Here is a 13,107-nt window from a genome sequence, read left to right on the forward strand (position 1 = left end):
TATGTCATTCTCGACTAGAATAATAAATAGAATGCAAAAAACTTAATAGGGTTGAACAAAATAGGAACTAAATAATTATTCAAAGTTATACATCACAGTCGTAGCTAAGAATTTTCTTTACCAATCCCCTCTTAGTATCTAGTCTTTTTTGAACTGGGGTGTTTAACAAATCTGATGCTTTTCTTTTATTAGTTGGTGGGGAAGTATATACAGCTTTCTTTGAGCAAATTGACTTAGCTGATGCTTTCTTGGTTATCACTTTTTTAGAGCTTGACTTAGTGGTTTCTTTATTGGCTGCAACTTTTTTTGAGCTTGATTGAGCAGTTTCCTTTTTGGCTGTCCTTTTTTTAGGGTTTGACTTAACGGTTTCCTTTACAGCTGTCCCTTCCTTGGACTTTGACTTAGCAGTTTCCTTTACGGCTGTCTCTTTCTTGCACTTTGACTTAGCGGGTTCCTTTACGGCTGTTCCTTTCTTGCACTTTGCGGGTTCCTTTACGGCTGTTCCTTTCTTGCACTTTGCGGGTTCCTTTACGGCTGTCCCTTTCTTGCACTTTGACTTAGCGGGTTCCTTAACGGCTGTCCCTTTCTTGCACTTTGACTTAGCGGGTTCCTTAACGGCTGTTCCTTTCTCGGAACTTGACTTAGCAGTTTCACTTTTGGATGATTTTACATTCTTGGAAAGCGTTTCTTTCTTAGAGTTTGCTTTGTTTGTAATTTCATTTTTCTCCGATTTGTCAGTGGTTTCCATTTTTTTGGCGCTTTGTTTTTTCTTGATGGCCTGTCTCTTTTTCGTAAGCGTCTTAGCCACTTTTGTCTTGACTATAGAATACAATTTGCACCTGAGATTTTGGCCTCCAACTCCTCTCTTACCACGCGACTCATTTCTTTTATGTATTTGACCACGAACCAAATCAGCAATTTTTGCATGGCCCAGTTTTCTTTGGAAAACGGCTCTGAAATCTTCAAGATTTTCAAAAGTAAAGCCTTCTTCTTGAATAGCGTTGATATTATTCATAGCGTCATGGAACATCTGTTTCAAGCTATCATTATTCTTAATGGCCTCCATGGTCCCTTCTAAATAAATATAAATTTTTATTAAAGATAAGTAGGGTGTTAAATACTAGGATACTTACTTATTCTATTAAGTGAATGGCTGCTCAAAGCCAATGTTTTATAGGATTGTATCACAATTTTAGAAACTTCGGTTATGTATGGGATTAATGATGTATGTGGCAAAAACATTCCACCGCCATTAAGCATAAGCAACACAGGAGGAACGTTTGAAAGGTCTTTGTTGCAGATCGAAAAGCAGATCTTATACATAATGTGGGCGTGATCTCTTTGTTTTTCAGTATAAGGTTTCTGCCCCTTTAAAAGTCTGGCTTGTATTTGCATGATACCTTTGTTAACTCGCCACATCTCTCCAATACATCCTCCAGCCAATCTATTTATTGTGTAAACTCTATCACTTCGATAATGTCTTTTTTTATTTGAAGTTGACTGACCCAATTTTTCAGATTCACAGTATCTCAGTAGACTGTCATGATCAGCTTCAGGAACTTTTAAAACTTTAGCTTTTGCAATTTCATCCCGCATTCTCAACCCAATCCAATTAAGAGTCAATAGGACTTGTTCTCCATGGTCGGCAGTCAAGGCATGAAGATACGAAAACGATTCGTTATCTTCTAATTCAGTAATCCATTGGTAAAAAGAGTACTGGAAGCCCGAATAGTTTCCTGAATCTTCGCGTTTAGAGTCTTGAAATTGATCCTTCAAAACGTGAAATTGTTCCCACATAGCCTTTAAAATAGGATCCAGTTTTTCATTTTTAACTAAATATTGAATTATATCATTCCTTTTTCCAGATCTGTCTGTTGTGAAGAAAGTGTCGTTTTCATACTTGTCAATAATTGACGAAACGCTTAACCCTTGGCCTTGTATGGACATTTTATTGTTTTTCTAAACTACCCTAACACAAAACTTAGAAACCCGTCTCCCGACTCCCGTCCCGGGCTTAAGAGGCTAGCGGGCGGCTAGCTTACGACTTTACGCCGCGTGAACTATATTTATACTGCGCATTCGTATCCGTTACATGCAATTTGGTCGGGGCTTGTCGCTCGGTGCCAGTATTCATACGCGAGTCCCCCAGAATACCGCGGGGGGCAGGAAATATATTTCTCCGTGGCTCAGAGGCAACGAGAATAACACGTCGCCTACGTTTTCTATAGTCCCTCACTTTCTATCCTATTTATTTTTGGAAATAGGTATTCTTTCAGGGTTGATTCCATTCACTTTATAGCTTGGGTCAATATTGGACTATAATAATAATAATTTAAGCTTTGTCTAAGGGATTTCCACACTAAGCCTGTGGCTTATTTACAGGTGGGTCCCTTTACATTGCATAGAGGGGTGGTGGATAGCCCCTATGCCCCCACAGCTAACCTACAGCGCCCTACACTAACTATTACCGTTAACCTCTGCAAGTTTTTGATGGAAAGGAGAAACCGGGTAAGACCGCGGAGGAAAACTCCTTTTAACAAGCGGTATGAAGAAGAGGCGGGTCAAAGCGACAGAGGCAAAAAGGAATAACGTATTTTTCGCCGTCCCCGTCAGCAACGTCATCAAAACGTAGTTTAAGTCAGCCAATAAGATAATTTAAACTTTTCGTTACGTTGGAGGAAGGGGCTCTTTAATGGACTATGAGTCGGACTGAATAAATACTAACCGTTCTCCATTCCTACTTCTAAAATTAAATCTACCCCTGATCGTAGTTATTAATTAACCCGCGTAATTTGCTATTTGTCCCTGTTATTATCGAACGAACAAGCTACTAGGGGTTTTAAATCTTCATAAAACAAAGGTAATATCTTCTAAAAGTTTTTATAAATTTTATAAATTAGCTGTATCAAACCCTGTTCTCCTCCGCGCTTTTTAAATACGGTATGAATGTCAACCTATTGAAAGAGAAAGAACATGTTTCATTTGTAATTAATTTTTGATTTTATTACTTAGGCCAGAAGTAGGATAAGGTACTACACTCTAAGAAATGGAAGTGTTAAAAAGGTGTTTAAACGGTGTAAACACCGTAAAAACACCCAAAAGAGTGTTTTATTACCTTGAGTTTTTAGAGGCCAATTTAAAGTGTAAATTCGGTGTAAAATAACACTATTAAAACACCGTTCGAAATTAAACATGAAAAATTATAATACTGCTGGTTTCTTAAATAAGGTCTTTCATTTATTTTTCATTAATGTTTTAATATTAAAGTAAATACAAACAGTAAAAAATTATTGAAAAACGTACTTGTTAAACCCTTTTTTAAAGATGATATTCATGAAAGAAAACAGTTTTATCCTTTAAATAAAATTAACAAAGAAATTGGTAATCTGGCGGTGGAGTACCTTCATAAAACTATGCTAAACGTGTTAGGCGACACACTTACAGGTGTTAAGCAACACTCTTAATAGTGTTAGGCGATACTCTTAAAAAACGAGTAGGTACTGGCCTCACAGTAGGGCCAGCTTGAGAAGCCAAAGTGGGGCACTTGCTTTTGTGACATGTTTCATCATTATTTTGAGAAAAATTAGAGTACTAAATGGATTTGTTTTTGTAAATTCTGTAGCGCAAATTAGATTAAACGCGTTTCTGGTGCTCGAAAAACTCTTAGTGAAAAGAGCTTATTAAATTTAACAAGAACGTCTATATCTACTGCTTGAATATTATAGCCTCCAAAACTAATTTAATACCCTATGCATTCGTACGAATTGAAAACTTTCTGCCTTTTTCAGAAGTTTATAAACTCGTAAAAATGACTTTATACGCAACAACCCTCGCTTAAAGAGGTATAGTTCTGCATGTGAGAACTTTCCTCCCTATAGGTGATGATGTTCTCTCAAGGAAGAACCCTGCTATGAATATAGCATTGATTGCTAATAATACTGCGGAATGGCGGATAATCAAAATTTAATTAAACAGGAAAACCATACTCGATATTTGAGTTATGCCTCATGAGTGGTCAAAATGTAGCTAGTGTTTTTTACGTCATCGGTTTTGCTCTTAAGTCTAGGAAAAGTACTAGAATTTCTACTACTATCCTACCAAATAATCTCCCACTCTTAAAGGTGTGAAGCGACACTCTGAAAGGTGCTATGCCGCACCCTTTAAGGAGTTGCACAACACTAATATGAGAGTAAAAATTCACTTTCAGTGCGATATAAGAGTTAAAAAGGTGTTAAACTGCACCTCTGTTGCACAATTTTATACTTATCTTTGCCACCAATTGCTCAAATAAGTGTTATTAAACCCTTTCAGGGGTGTAAATGAACACCTGTAACGGTGTCAAATTTGGACCCATATAAACTACTTTTAAAGGTGTTAAAGCACACCCCATTTTCTTAGAGTGTAAGTGTGATTAAATCCCTTCAGGGGTGTAAATGTACACCTGTAACGGTGTCAAATTTGGACCCATATAAAGTACTTATAAAGGTGTTAAATCACACTCCAATTTCTTAGAGTGTAGAAGTATCGAGGTAACCATATTTTTCACTTAGCGAAAGTGAATATTCTTGATAAGACACCAACGGTTGGCCCTCTTGTACCGGTTTCTAAGTTATCCCTCCGCTAGACGGCCGGACTAGATTCAAGTACCGGCATCCGTGTTCAGCGGCTTTAGGTTGAGGGGACGGGGGTAGGAAATGTTTTTGGAACTCGACCAATTTTTTTTCTCTCTAGAAGCGATATAAAATCCTCAAATTTGTTCACAGTGCCTGAGTGCCAGGATCTACTGCCAATGCTAGAGCTCTTTACTTCTAGTCTCATCCTGCTTCTGGTTAGGCCTATAAGAACTAATCTTAATCTAATTACTTACGTGATGTTACGAATATTAGTTAGAATATAAGCTGGGAGAAACATCGGGAAAGGATCGTGATGATTAACGAGTCCATTTATAATATAAGGGCCCAGAAAATCGGCATTCTGCGCGAGTTCAAGTGATTAATATCATTTTCTTTACGGCCAGTAACGAGTAAAGCTTGGTGTACTTACAATCTTTAATCCAAATTTGAACTCTCGCGAATTATTTCCTCCAAGCATCTTTCTTATGCTTTGATGAAACACCTAAATTTCAAAGAGAGACTCTATGATAAAGGGAAATTTTCCCAAACCGAATTTTTTATTAGTTGCCTAAATATTGTATCGAAGCATTTCGAGGGGTTGGTCATTTGAATAATCAGGTGTACAAAACAGCAGAAATCGATTACTTGATTTCTAGAATTCTTAGAAAATCATCAGTAATCAAGAACGCGCTGTCGGTATGAAAGCTTCGTTACGCAAGGCTTTGGACGATGGTCATGATCTCTATATAGTCCTCCTGGACTATCGCATCACCCCGTCAAATGGACTCCCGTCCCCATCAGAACTCTTAATGGGACGTCGTCTACGCTCATTAATTCCTAGTCACCCGGATAACTTTCAACCGGCTTTCGATATCTCCGTCGCGTCACGCGAACTCCGCCGTCGCCAGCTTCACCAAGCGAACCACGCAAACATTGGTTCACGACCTCTCCCTCCAATAGCGGAAAACTCGTCCGTCTGGTTTCGGCACGACCCTCACGCCAAATGGACTCGCGGAACCATAATCAAAATTGGTCCTGGTCCACGCTCGTACGCGATCCGTTCTTGCCACGGTCGTATTTATACGCGCAATCGTTTTCACAAACGCGTTGATACTACCGCTCCCAATACTGCACCACGCGGCGTACCCACCGATATCAAACCACCAATACGAGCTGCTGAACATTACTCTCCCAGCACCCATTCCGCTCCTGTTCCTCAACCACCAGCCCCGGCTGCCACACATTCCGACTCCACCGAATCTGTCAACCCCTCCGTAACTGTCAATAGAATACATAACAATTACATAACACACCCTTTTCATTAAAAAAGGTTGTTTTTTTACTAAAAAACAGTAAGACGTTTTGCTTTGCGCTAAATTAAGAAACAGTAATGCTTAATACAATGTGGTAATTGAGAGTGGACTGATCTCGAAACGAGGTTTCTTGATAACGCGACCGCAGCGGGTAGTTGTGGGCATGGTGGAGGCTGGTGCGGGGTTGACAGATACGTTGGGGTTGACAGATTCGGTGGAGTTGGAATGTGTGGCAGCCGGGGCTGGTGGTTGAGGAACAGGAGCGGAATGGGTGCTGCCGGTACCATGAAAGCTTCGTTACGCAAGGCTTTGGACGATGGTAATGATCTCAATATAGTCCTCCTGGACTATCACCCCGTCAAATGGACTCCCGTCGTCTACGCTCATTAATTCCGATATCAAACCACCCATGGGAGAGTAATGTTCAGCAGATCGTATGGGTGGTTTGATATCGGAATTAATGAGCGTAGACGACGGGAGTCCATTTGACGGGGTGATAGTCCAGGAGGACTATATTGAGATCATTACCATCGTCCAAAGCCTTGCGTAACGAAGCTTTCATGGTACCGACACACTGTAAAAAATTACTGTTGAAATTACGGCAATTTTACTGGCAGAAAATTACCAGGAACGTTACCGTTAAATTACAGTTTTTTTTTACCGTTAACATCAACATTAATTTTATCGTGAAACTTGCAATTAAAAACCTGATATATGTACAATTATAGTATAGTTAGTTTAACAGAAACGTTACTGTGGTGTCAACAGTAAATTGTACCTGATCTCTACTTTTATTTTAAAATAAAATGACGGTAAAGAAACCACAACGTTATTTTTCACATAAATCTTGCAATTTCATTTGTAAAGGTTAAAGTGTCTAATCCTTTACTATATATCCTCATTATTTCTATTAAAGGCCCAATATATATCATTTAAATGTGTATTTAACTTTCGGCTCACTCTAAACCGTAAAGACCTCCTCAAGGAGAAGATGAATCAAGGCTAATTTTGCTTTAGCCCATGGAATTCTTAATTCATGGATCCACTTCGAACAACAGTTACTTAAAAAGTAAGCGTTAACATCCATTGAAACTATGAAAGTTAAATTTTTCGTTTACCCTATATATAAATGCATTGAAGCTGAATTAAAACGTAAACACAAAATTTGAAATATTAATATCAAGAGATGTTCTTGGAATATTGAAATGAAACAGAGCTTTATAGCTACACAACTACTAAAAGAATCGTAATGTCGAAACATATTTAATAGATTTTCATTTAATATTCTGCATAAAGAAAATGTTTATGGTTTTGTTAGAGATCTTTTCATCCTACTCGCTTTATATTAACTTTAATACGCGTATAGTGTTTCGATTCAGATGCAATCTTCATTACTCGTTCTATATAAACTTTCAATCGTATCGTTCCGAAGAAAGAAGTTTATCTTAAATAATTAAATAAATATATCTTATATTAATTATTTTAATCGTCTGTATTTTAGATTAATTATAGTTAAGTCGATGCAAGAAACATCATTCCTAAAACTATTTTAAACATAGCTATGGTTAACGTTTGACCCCTAGCGAACACCTTTTTCAGAATTTTCGTGAATTTAGGGTATATAACGTGATCGATTCACAGTGAGGTATATAAAATGAGCCTAGCCGCTCGCCGAGTACATCTTAAACTTAACGACGTAGACGCAGTAGAAGCTAATGTCGCGGATTGGTGTCTATTTGGTATAGACGAAAGACTAGTGCATGGTGTTGTTGTTAGAATCCAATAAATATTTATTGGTATTGGGTTAAAGAGTTCGCCAGCAGTTGAAGTTATAACGGCTAGTTAACGATTGACGTTAAGTAAGATAAATATAGCGATGAAGTTAAGTTTTCCGAATTTCTGTGTACTGCGAATGCGGTCCGGAAATTGCGAACACGTTTGCTCCGATTTGCCAACTGCTAACGCGGTGACAGACTGACGGACGGAGAGATACGTCCAGTATAATACTTCTCCGTGACGTCATCGTCACTCGGAGAGGTAAAAATAAATTTTTAGATAAAAAGTTTTAGGAAAATGAAATTCTTGTTGAAAAATCTGAGATAAGTAATTTTATTGCAATGAATTTAAAGGAAATAAATCCAATACCAGTAAAATAAATTTCCCTAGATATGGAAAATTTCCCTCAATCTGGCATCACTGAATTACGCGGAAGAATGCTGGTTAATCCGATTTGTTACGCTTATAGCGATTTCCACTGACTGCACTAGAGCACTCTAAGTGCACTCTCGGCGCGTTTTCGTCCGCCACTGGGAACACGAGTGCAACACTCGCCCAGAATCGCGTTTTCCACTGACCCCAAAAACTGCCCGAGAATTGCTCTTTGGTGCTCTGAAAAATTCGACGGAGCGACGGTGCTCGAGTATGACGTAATAAAATTAAAATGGCGAACCACGCGGTATCTCATAGATGACAGGCTCTCGCTTATGCTTATTTATTTCTGGAATCATCTTCTGAAAGTTCTGAAGATGAAGAATACGAGGTTTTATCATTACTTTAAAGATATTACGCCTCATCCTAAAACCAATAATTATATCAGAGACGTTGCCGATCATTACTCAAAATAGATTTTTTTTTTTGTAAATTAATTGGAATGTTAAATCTATTAATTGGTTTCAGCCCATTTGCGTCAAGATATACACACTTTATTACAATTTCGTCTCCGGCGCCAATTTTGATTATTCAGAGCGCGCTCGGACCTCTCGATCGTGTTCCACTGACGAAACTATTCTCTCCAAAACTCGCTGAGGGCAGTTACGTCATCCTAACCCTGAGAGCACTCTTTGGAGCAGTCAGTGGAAATCGCTATTAGTTGTTGTCCAATGTCGTAAATTGTAATAATAGTAAATAATATCCTAACAGATAAAAAAGGTGAACTTATTTGAATTTATTTCATTTTGGGTAGTACGAAACCCAATGCAAAGAATACCATTGTTGATATACTATTCCTAACCTAACAGCATCCTCACAGTTGATCACTGATAATTTATTGTTGATGTTACGATATTTCTAAACGACAATGTTTCTACTATTACTTAGTGTTGATTTTACAGTATTTTTAATCGACAGTATTTTTACCTCTCCGAGTGACGTATGTCACGGAGAGGTATTACACCGGCCGTGTCTGTCTGTCTGTGTGTCTGTGTGTGTGTGTGTGTCTGTCTGTCTGTCAGACCCCACGTGACCGCGTTCGCAGTTTACAAATCGGAGCAAACAAATACCCGATTTCCGGAACGCGTTCGCGGTTCACGGAAATTTGGTCATTCATCTACCAACACCAGTCTTTACTAACTGGCTTCTAAGGACCACAATCTGCTAGTCTTTGTCCATCCCACATGGACACTAGTCTGTACGTGCTTGCTTCCAAGCACCACCAACTTCTGTTCTTCGTCAATTCCACATTGACACCAGCTTATATACACTACCATCTTCTGTTCTTCGTCAATTCCACATTGCCACCAGCTTCTATGCACCACCATCTTCTGTTCTTCGTCAATTCCACATTGACACCAGCTTCTATGCACCACCATCTTCAGGTCTTTTGTCCATTCCACATGGACGCCGGTCAGTACATTCTGACTTCTTTTCCACCGTCATCGTTTGGTTTCAAGATATACGCGGCGATCAGCTAGGGTTACGAGAAACGTCTAGCCTCCCAATGGCAGGGCTTCCACCAAAGGTTCACGCGAATGCGTTTTTATCTATTATTATAATGGAATCGAAACGTATATATACCCCAAAATTTGAAGAAAGCGGGCAAGAAGGGTACCCTTCACTTTAAACGTCAATATTAGCAAAGTTTCGAAAGATATTATGAACAACTTTATTTTAAACGATTTAACTATTTTTAAAGTTATTTACTGGCGATTAAAATAATTAAAAATAATTATATTTATTTAAATATTAAAGATAAACCCAAGTACCGAAGTCGTTAAATCATTGCCTCCTATATCTATCAAGGCCCGTGCGTTGTGATATATTTCCTTCATTGCCTCCTATATCTATCGAGGCCCGTGCATTGCGATATATTTTTGAGAACAACAACCAAAATGGGAAGCTCCTCTCAGAACCATAATAATTTGCTTTCTCTGTTATATGAAATGAAAATATGGATAATATTTTCGGCAATTCGATTTGAATGGCTCTTTCTGATGTATCATTCTCTCAGCACTGTTCATAATGGACAGGAACGTAGAGATTCGAGACACTAGGAATTACGATAGTGTTTCAAATCCTCTGTAATGAGGGCTTAAAGGCTTGGAGTGAGTCGAAAGATAAATACACATCCAATTTTTTAGTTGTACCATGCGTACCACAATGTTGGCAGGCGTTTATTGAAGGATGCTTGGGTACTAGTACAGACTGTTACGTGTACCAAGTTTCCTAGAATCCAACAATAAATAGGATTCATAAAAGCCAGTGTTACGCGCATGTCATGGGTCAAGTCGTTAAATATATCGACGCAGTTAAATATCTGATGGCATTATTTTATCCACTTTCTCATTGCGTTTCGAGAGGAAGTTCAACTTTGGCACGGACGACAGATGGCGCTCTTAACCTTCTACCCCCAAAAATCGCTGTTGTCTGCTCGTTTTCCCCTTCCGCGTTTTTTCGTTATAAACTTAACTGTTAAGATAAAATTTCATATTTCCTAAGACAGATTAGCTTCTACTCCTTTCATCTTACTCCCAGTTAGATTTAACCTTGTTAAAACATAATCAGATGAATTTGAGTTACAATGTCGTAAAATCCTGTGCATACAGTTACCTAGGAGTGATAGAGACATTTTTAACGATGCCTAGAGATGATTAACTTAAGCGAAATTGTTTCACGTTTGAATAAAAATACCGCTTCCAGTAGTGGGTTTATAGTACTCCTTGTTTGTGTAAGATTAGTGAAGCTGTAGAGCGTAATCATGGTAAACGCTTAAAAATATATATTTTCAATAAAAACACCGCTTCCACTAGTGGATTTCTACTCCTTGTGTTTGTGTAAGATTAGTGTAGGTGTAGAGAGTAATCATTATAAACGCTTAAAAATATATTTTCAAAAATGAAGAATATAGAACATTGCTTTAGAAAAATCCAAACGGCTAGGTATTGGTAAAAAAGACATGTGTAAGCTATTTGTAGATGAGATATTGTTTTACATGTTTTAAATGAGGCTAAAACGTCCACTATTGTGTCTAAAAAGTGTTGGCAATGTATATTTTTTAAATATGACGGAATTGCGGTTGATATGATGATAGCGCCTATTTGCGAAAAAAACCTTTTTTAAACAGTTGAATCACTCTTTGATAGAATTTCAAGAGAAGAAGTTAAGCGTTAAATTTGCTCGATTAATTTTGTTCGGAAAATAATATATTTAAGCGCTACGTATTACCAAGAATAAATTTACTATAAGAATGCCTAAGTCACTAGATTTTACGCTTCTACTCTTACGCCGGTGTCAGCGGACAAATAAGCCCCACCCCTTTCATGCCCGTCATTGCTCTGCGCTTTCCTATTGGATCCCGTGGGGATAGGTCATACAGACGCGATTGACGTATTCCGAATAGAGAAAAAAAACCTCGAGCAAAGTAAACAGAAAATGGAGGATGCCAGCGGTGCAGAAACGGTACGAGAATGGTTTTTAATTGCCATTAACAAGTTAGTTAAAGGTTTTGAACCATACTTAATAGATTTTGAATACGTGTCTCTACGTGAAAATCGTTCGTTCTATAATTGTTTCTAAATCGAATCAAGTGTACTGTACTTATAATTTCGTCAGTTCCAAAAATCAAACCAAGGCTTAACGAAAAGTTAAAAGAGATAGCTGGTGGAAAATATAGAGTAAGATAAAATATTAAGTCCCGCCTTGGTTTCCAGCCTCCCCCCACCCATGAGGGGGGATTGTCGACTATCACGCGCACACCGGGCGCCTTTTTAGGCCTTCTTATAGTAAATTCCTTCTTGGTATTACTGAAGGAGATTGATTTTGCCAATCTTTGTGAGTATTTAACTGTTTAATAATTATTTTGGTTAAGTGGGAGCCTAGCTTATGTGTGATTGGGTTGTGGCTTCCATGTTTTGGGGACATTTGCTTTTTGTGTGGCGAGGTATGATTCAGCTTTGATATGGACAAATCGAGGGGCTAGCCACTTATGAAATCAAGTGTACACTCGACAAGAAATCATTTTGAAATCAAAATAAAATCTTGAAATCATTTTGAAATCAAAGTAAATTCTTGAAATCATTTTGAAATCAAAGTGAATTCTTGAAATCATTTTGAAATCAAACTGAATTCTTGAAATCATTTTGAAATCAAAGTGAATTCTTGAATTCGTAGTGAAATCATATTGAAATCGTAGTGAAATCATAATGAAATCGTAGTGAAATCATATTGAATTCTAGAAATCGTCTTGAAATCATTTCGAAATCAAAACGCAGTCTTGAAATCATTTCGAAATCAAAACGCAATCTTGAAATCATTTCGAAATTAATATGAAGTCTGGAAATTGTTTTGAATTCAAATTGAATACTTGAAATCATAGTGAATTCATAGTGAAATCATTGTGAATTCTTAGTGAAATCATTGTGAATTCTTGAAATCTTGGTCTATATTGGTTAAATCATTGTGAATTAGTATTAATCCTATAGGTAAATTCGAATACTACCCCAACGTCCATGTTTCTCTTTACACAATAATATTCAAATTGGTCTATTCCGAAGTATATTTAAGATGTTTGCATGACTCAGGCCGTGGGAAAATTCCGCGCTCGGTTCCGTGCCTAGTGCGGCCTAGTGGTGATTTTCCGAGGGGTCGGTCATTCATGAAATCCCGTACGCTACCCGTGAAATCCAATTTAAGAAATCCGAAATCAATGCTGATTTCGAAATCAAATAAAAAATCCGAAATCAGCAACGAAATCACAAAATCGGTAAAGAAATCATAAAATCAGTAAAAAAAATCACAAAATCAACAAAGAAATCACGAAATCAACATAAAAATCACAAAATCAGAAGCAAAATCAGTAAAGAAATCGTGAAATCCATTACAAAATTCACGAAATCCAAAATCAAAAGAAATCACAAAATCCGACGAAATTACGGGGAAAAATCTCAAAAACCGAGGAAATCACGCAA

The 13,107-nt window shown here is 37.7% G+C and overlaps 1 protein-coding gene and 1 long non-coding RNA gene across 2 annotated transcripts; both read right to left on the minus strand.

Moving 5' to 3' along the window:
• Positions 1–55: 55 nt before the first annotated feature.
• On the minus strand, positions 56–2,249 carry LOC149713012 (uncharacterized). Its single transcript, XM_089845134.1, has 2 exons — positions 1,134–2,249; positions 56–1,074 (listed from the first exon to the last, which is right to left on the minus strand). Exons 1-2 carry the CDS (start codon positions 1,945–1,947, stop codon positions 86–88), a joined length of 1,803 nt encoding a protein of 600 aa, XP_089701260.1. The 5' UTR covers positions 1,948–2,249; the 3' UTR covers positions 56–85.
• A 316-nt stretch (positions 2,250–2,565) lies between these two features.
• Positions 2,566–5,202, minus strand: LOC149713013 (uncharacterized). The gene is made up of 3 exons (XR_016369009.1): positions 5,044–5,202; positions 4,868–4,974; positions 2,566–2,954 (listed from the first exon to the last, which is right to left on the minus strand). It is a non-coding gene; the product is annotated as an uncharacterized LOC149713013 (long non-coding RNA).
• Positions 5,203–13,107: the final 7,905 nt, after the last annotated feature.

Source organism: Phalangium opilio, unplaced genomic scaffold, assembly GCF_054372755.1.
Source record: "Phalangium opilio isolate 3A_F unplaced genomic scaffold, DU_Popi_V2 ptg000009l_1, whole genome shotgun sequence".
NCBI lineage: Eukaryota > Metazoa > Arthropoda > Arachnida > Opiliones > Phalangiidae > Phalangium > Phalangium opilio.

Coding starts and splice junctions, on each gene's coding strand:
- LOC149713012 (XM_089845134.1), bottom strand. CDS start 1,947: ATGTCCATACAAGGCCAAGGGTTAAGCGTTTCGTCAATTATTGACAAG. Junction 1,075..1,133: donor CCATTCACTTAATAGAATAA/GTAAGTATCCTA, acceptor ATATTTATTTAG/AAGGGACCATGGAGGCCATT.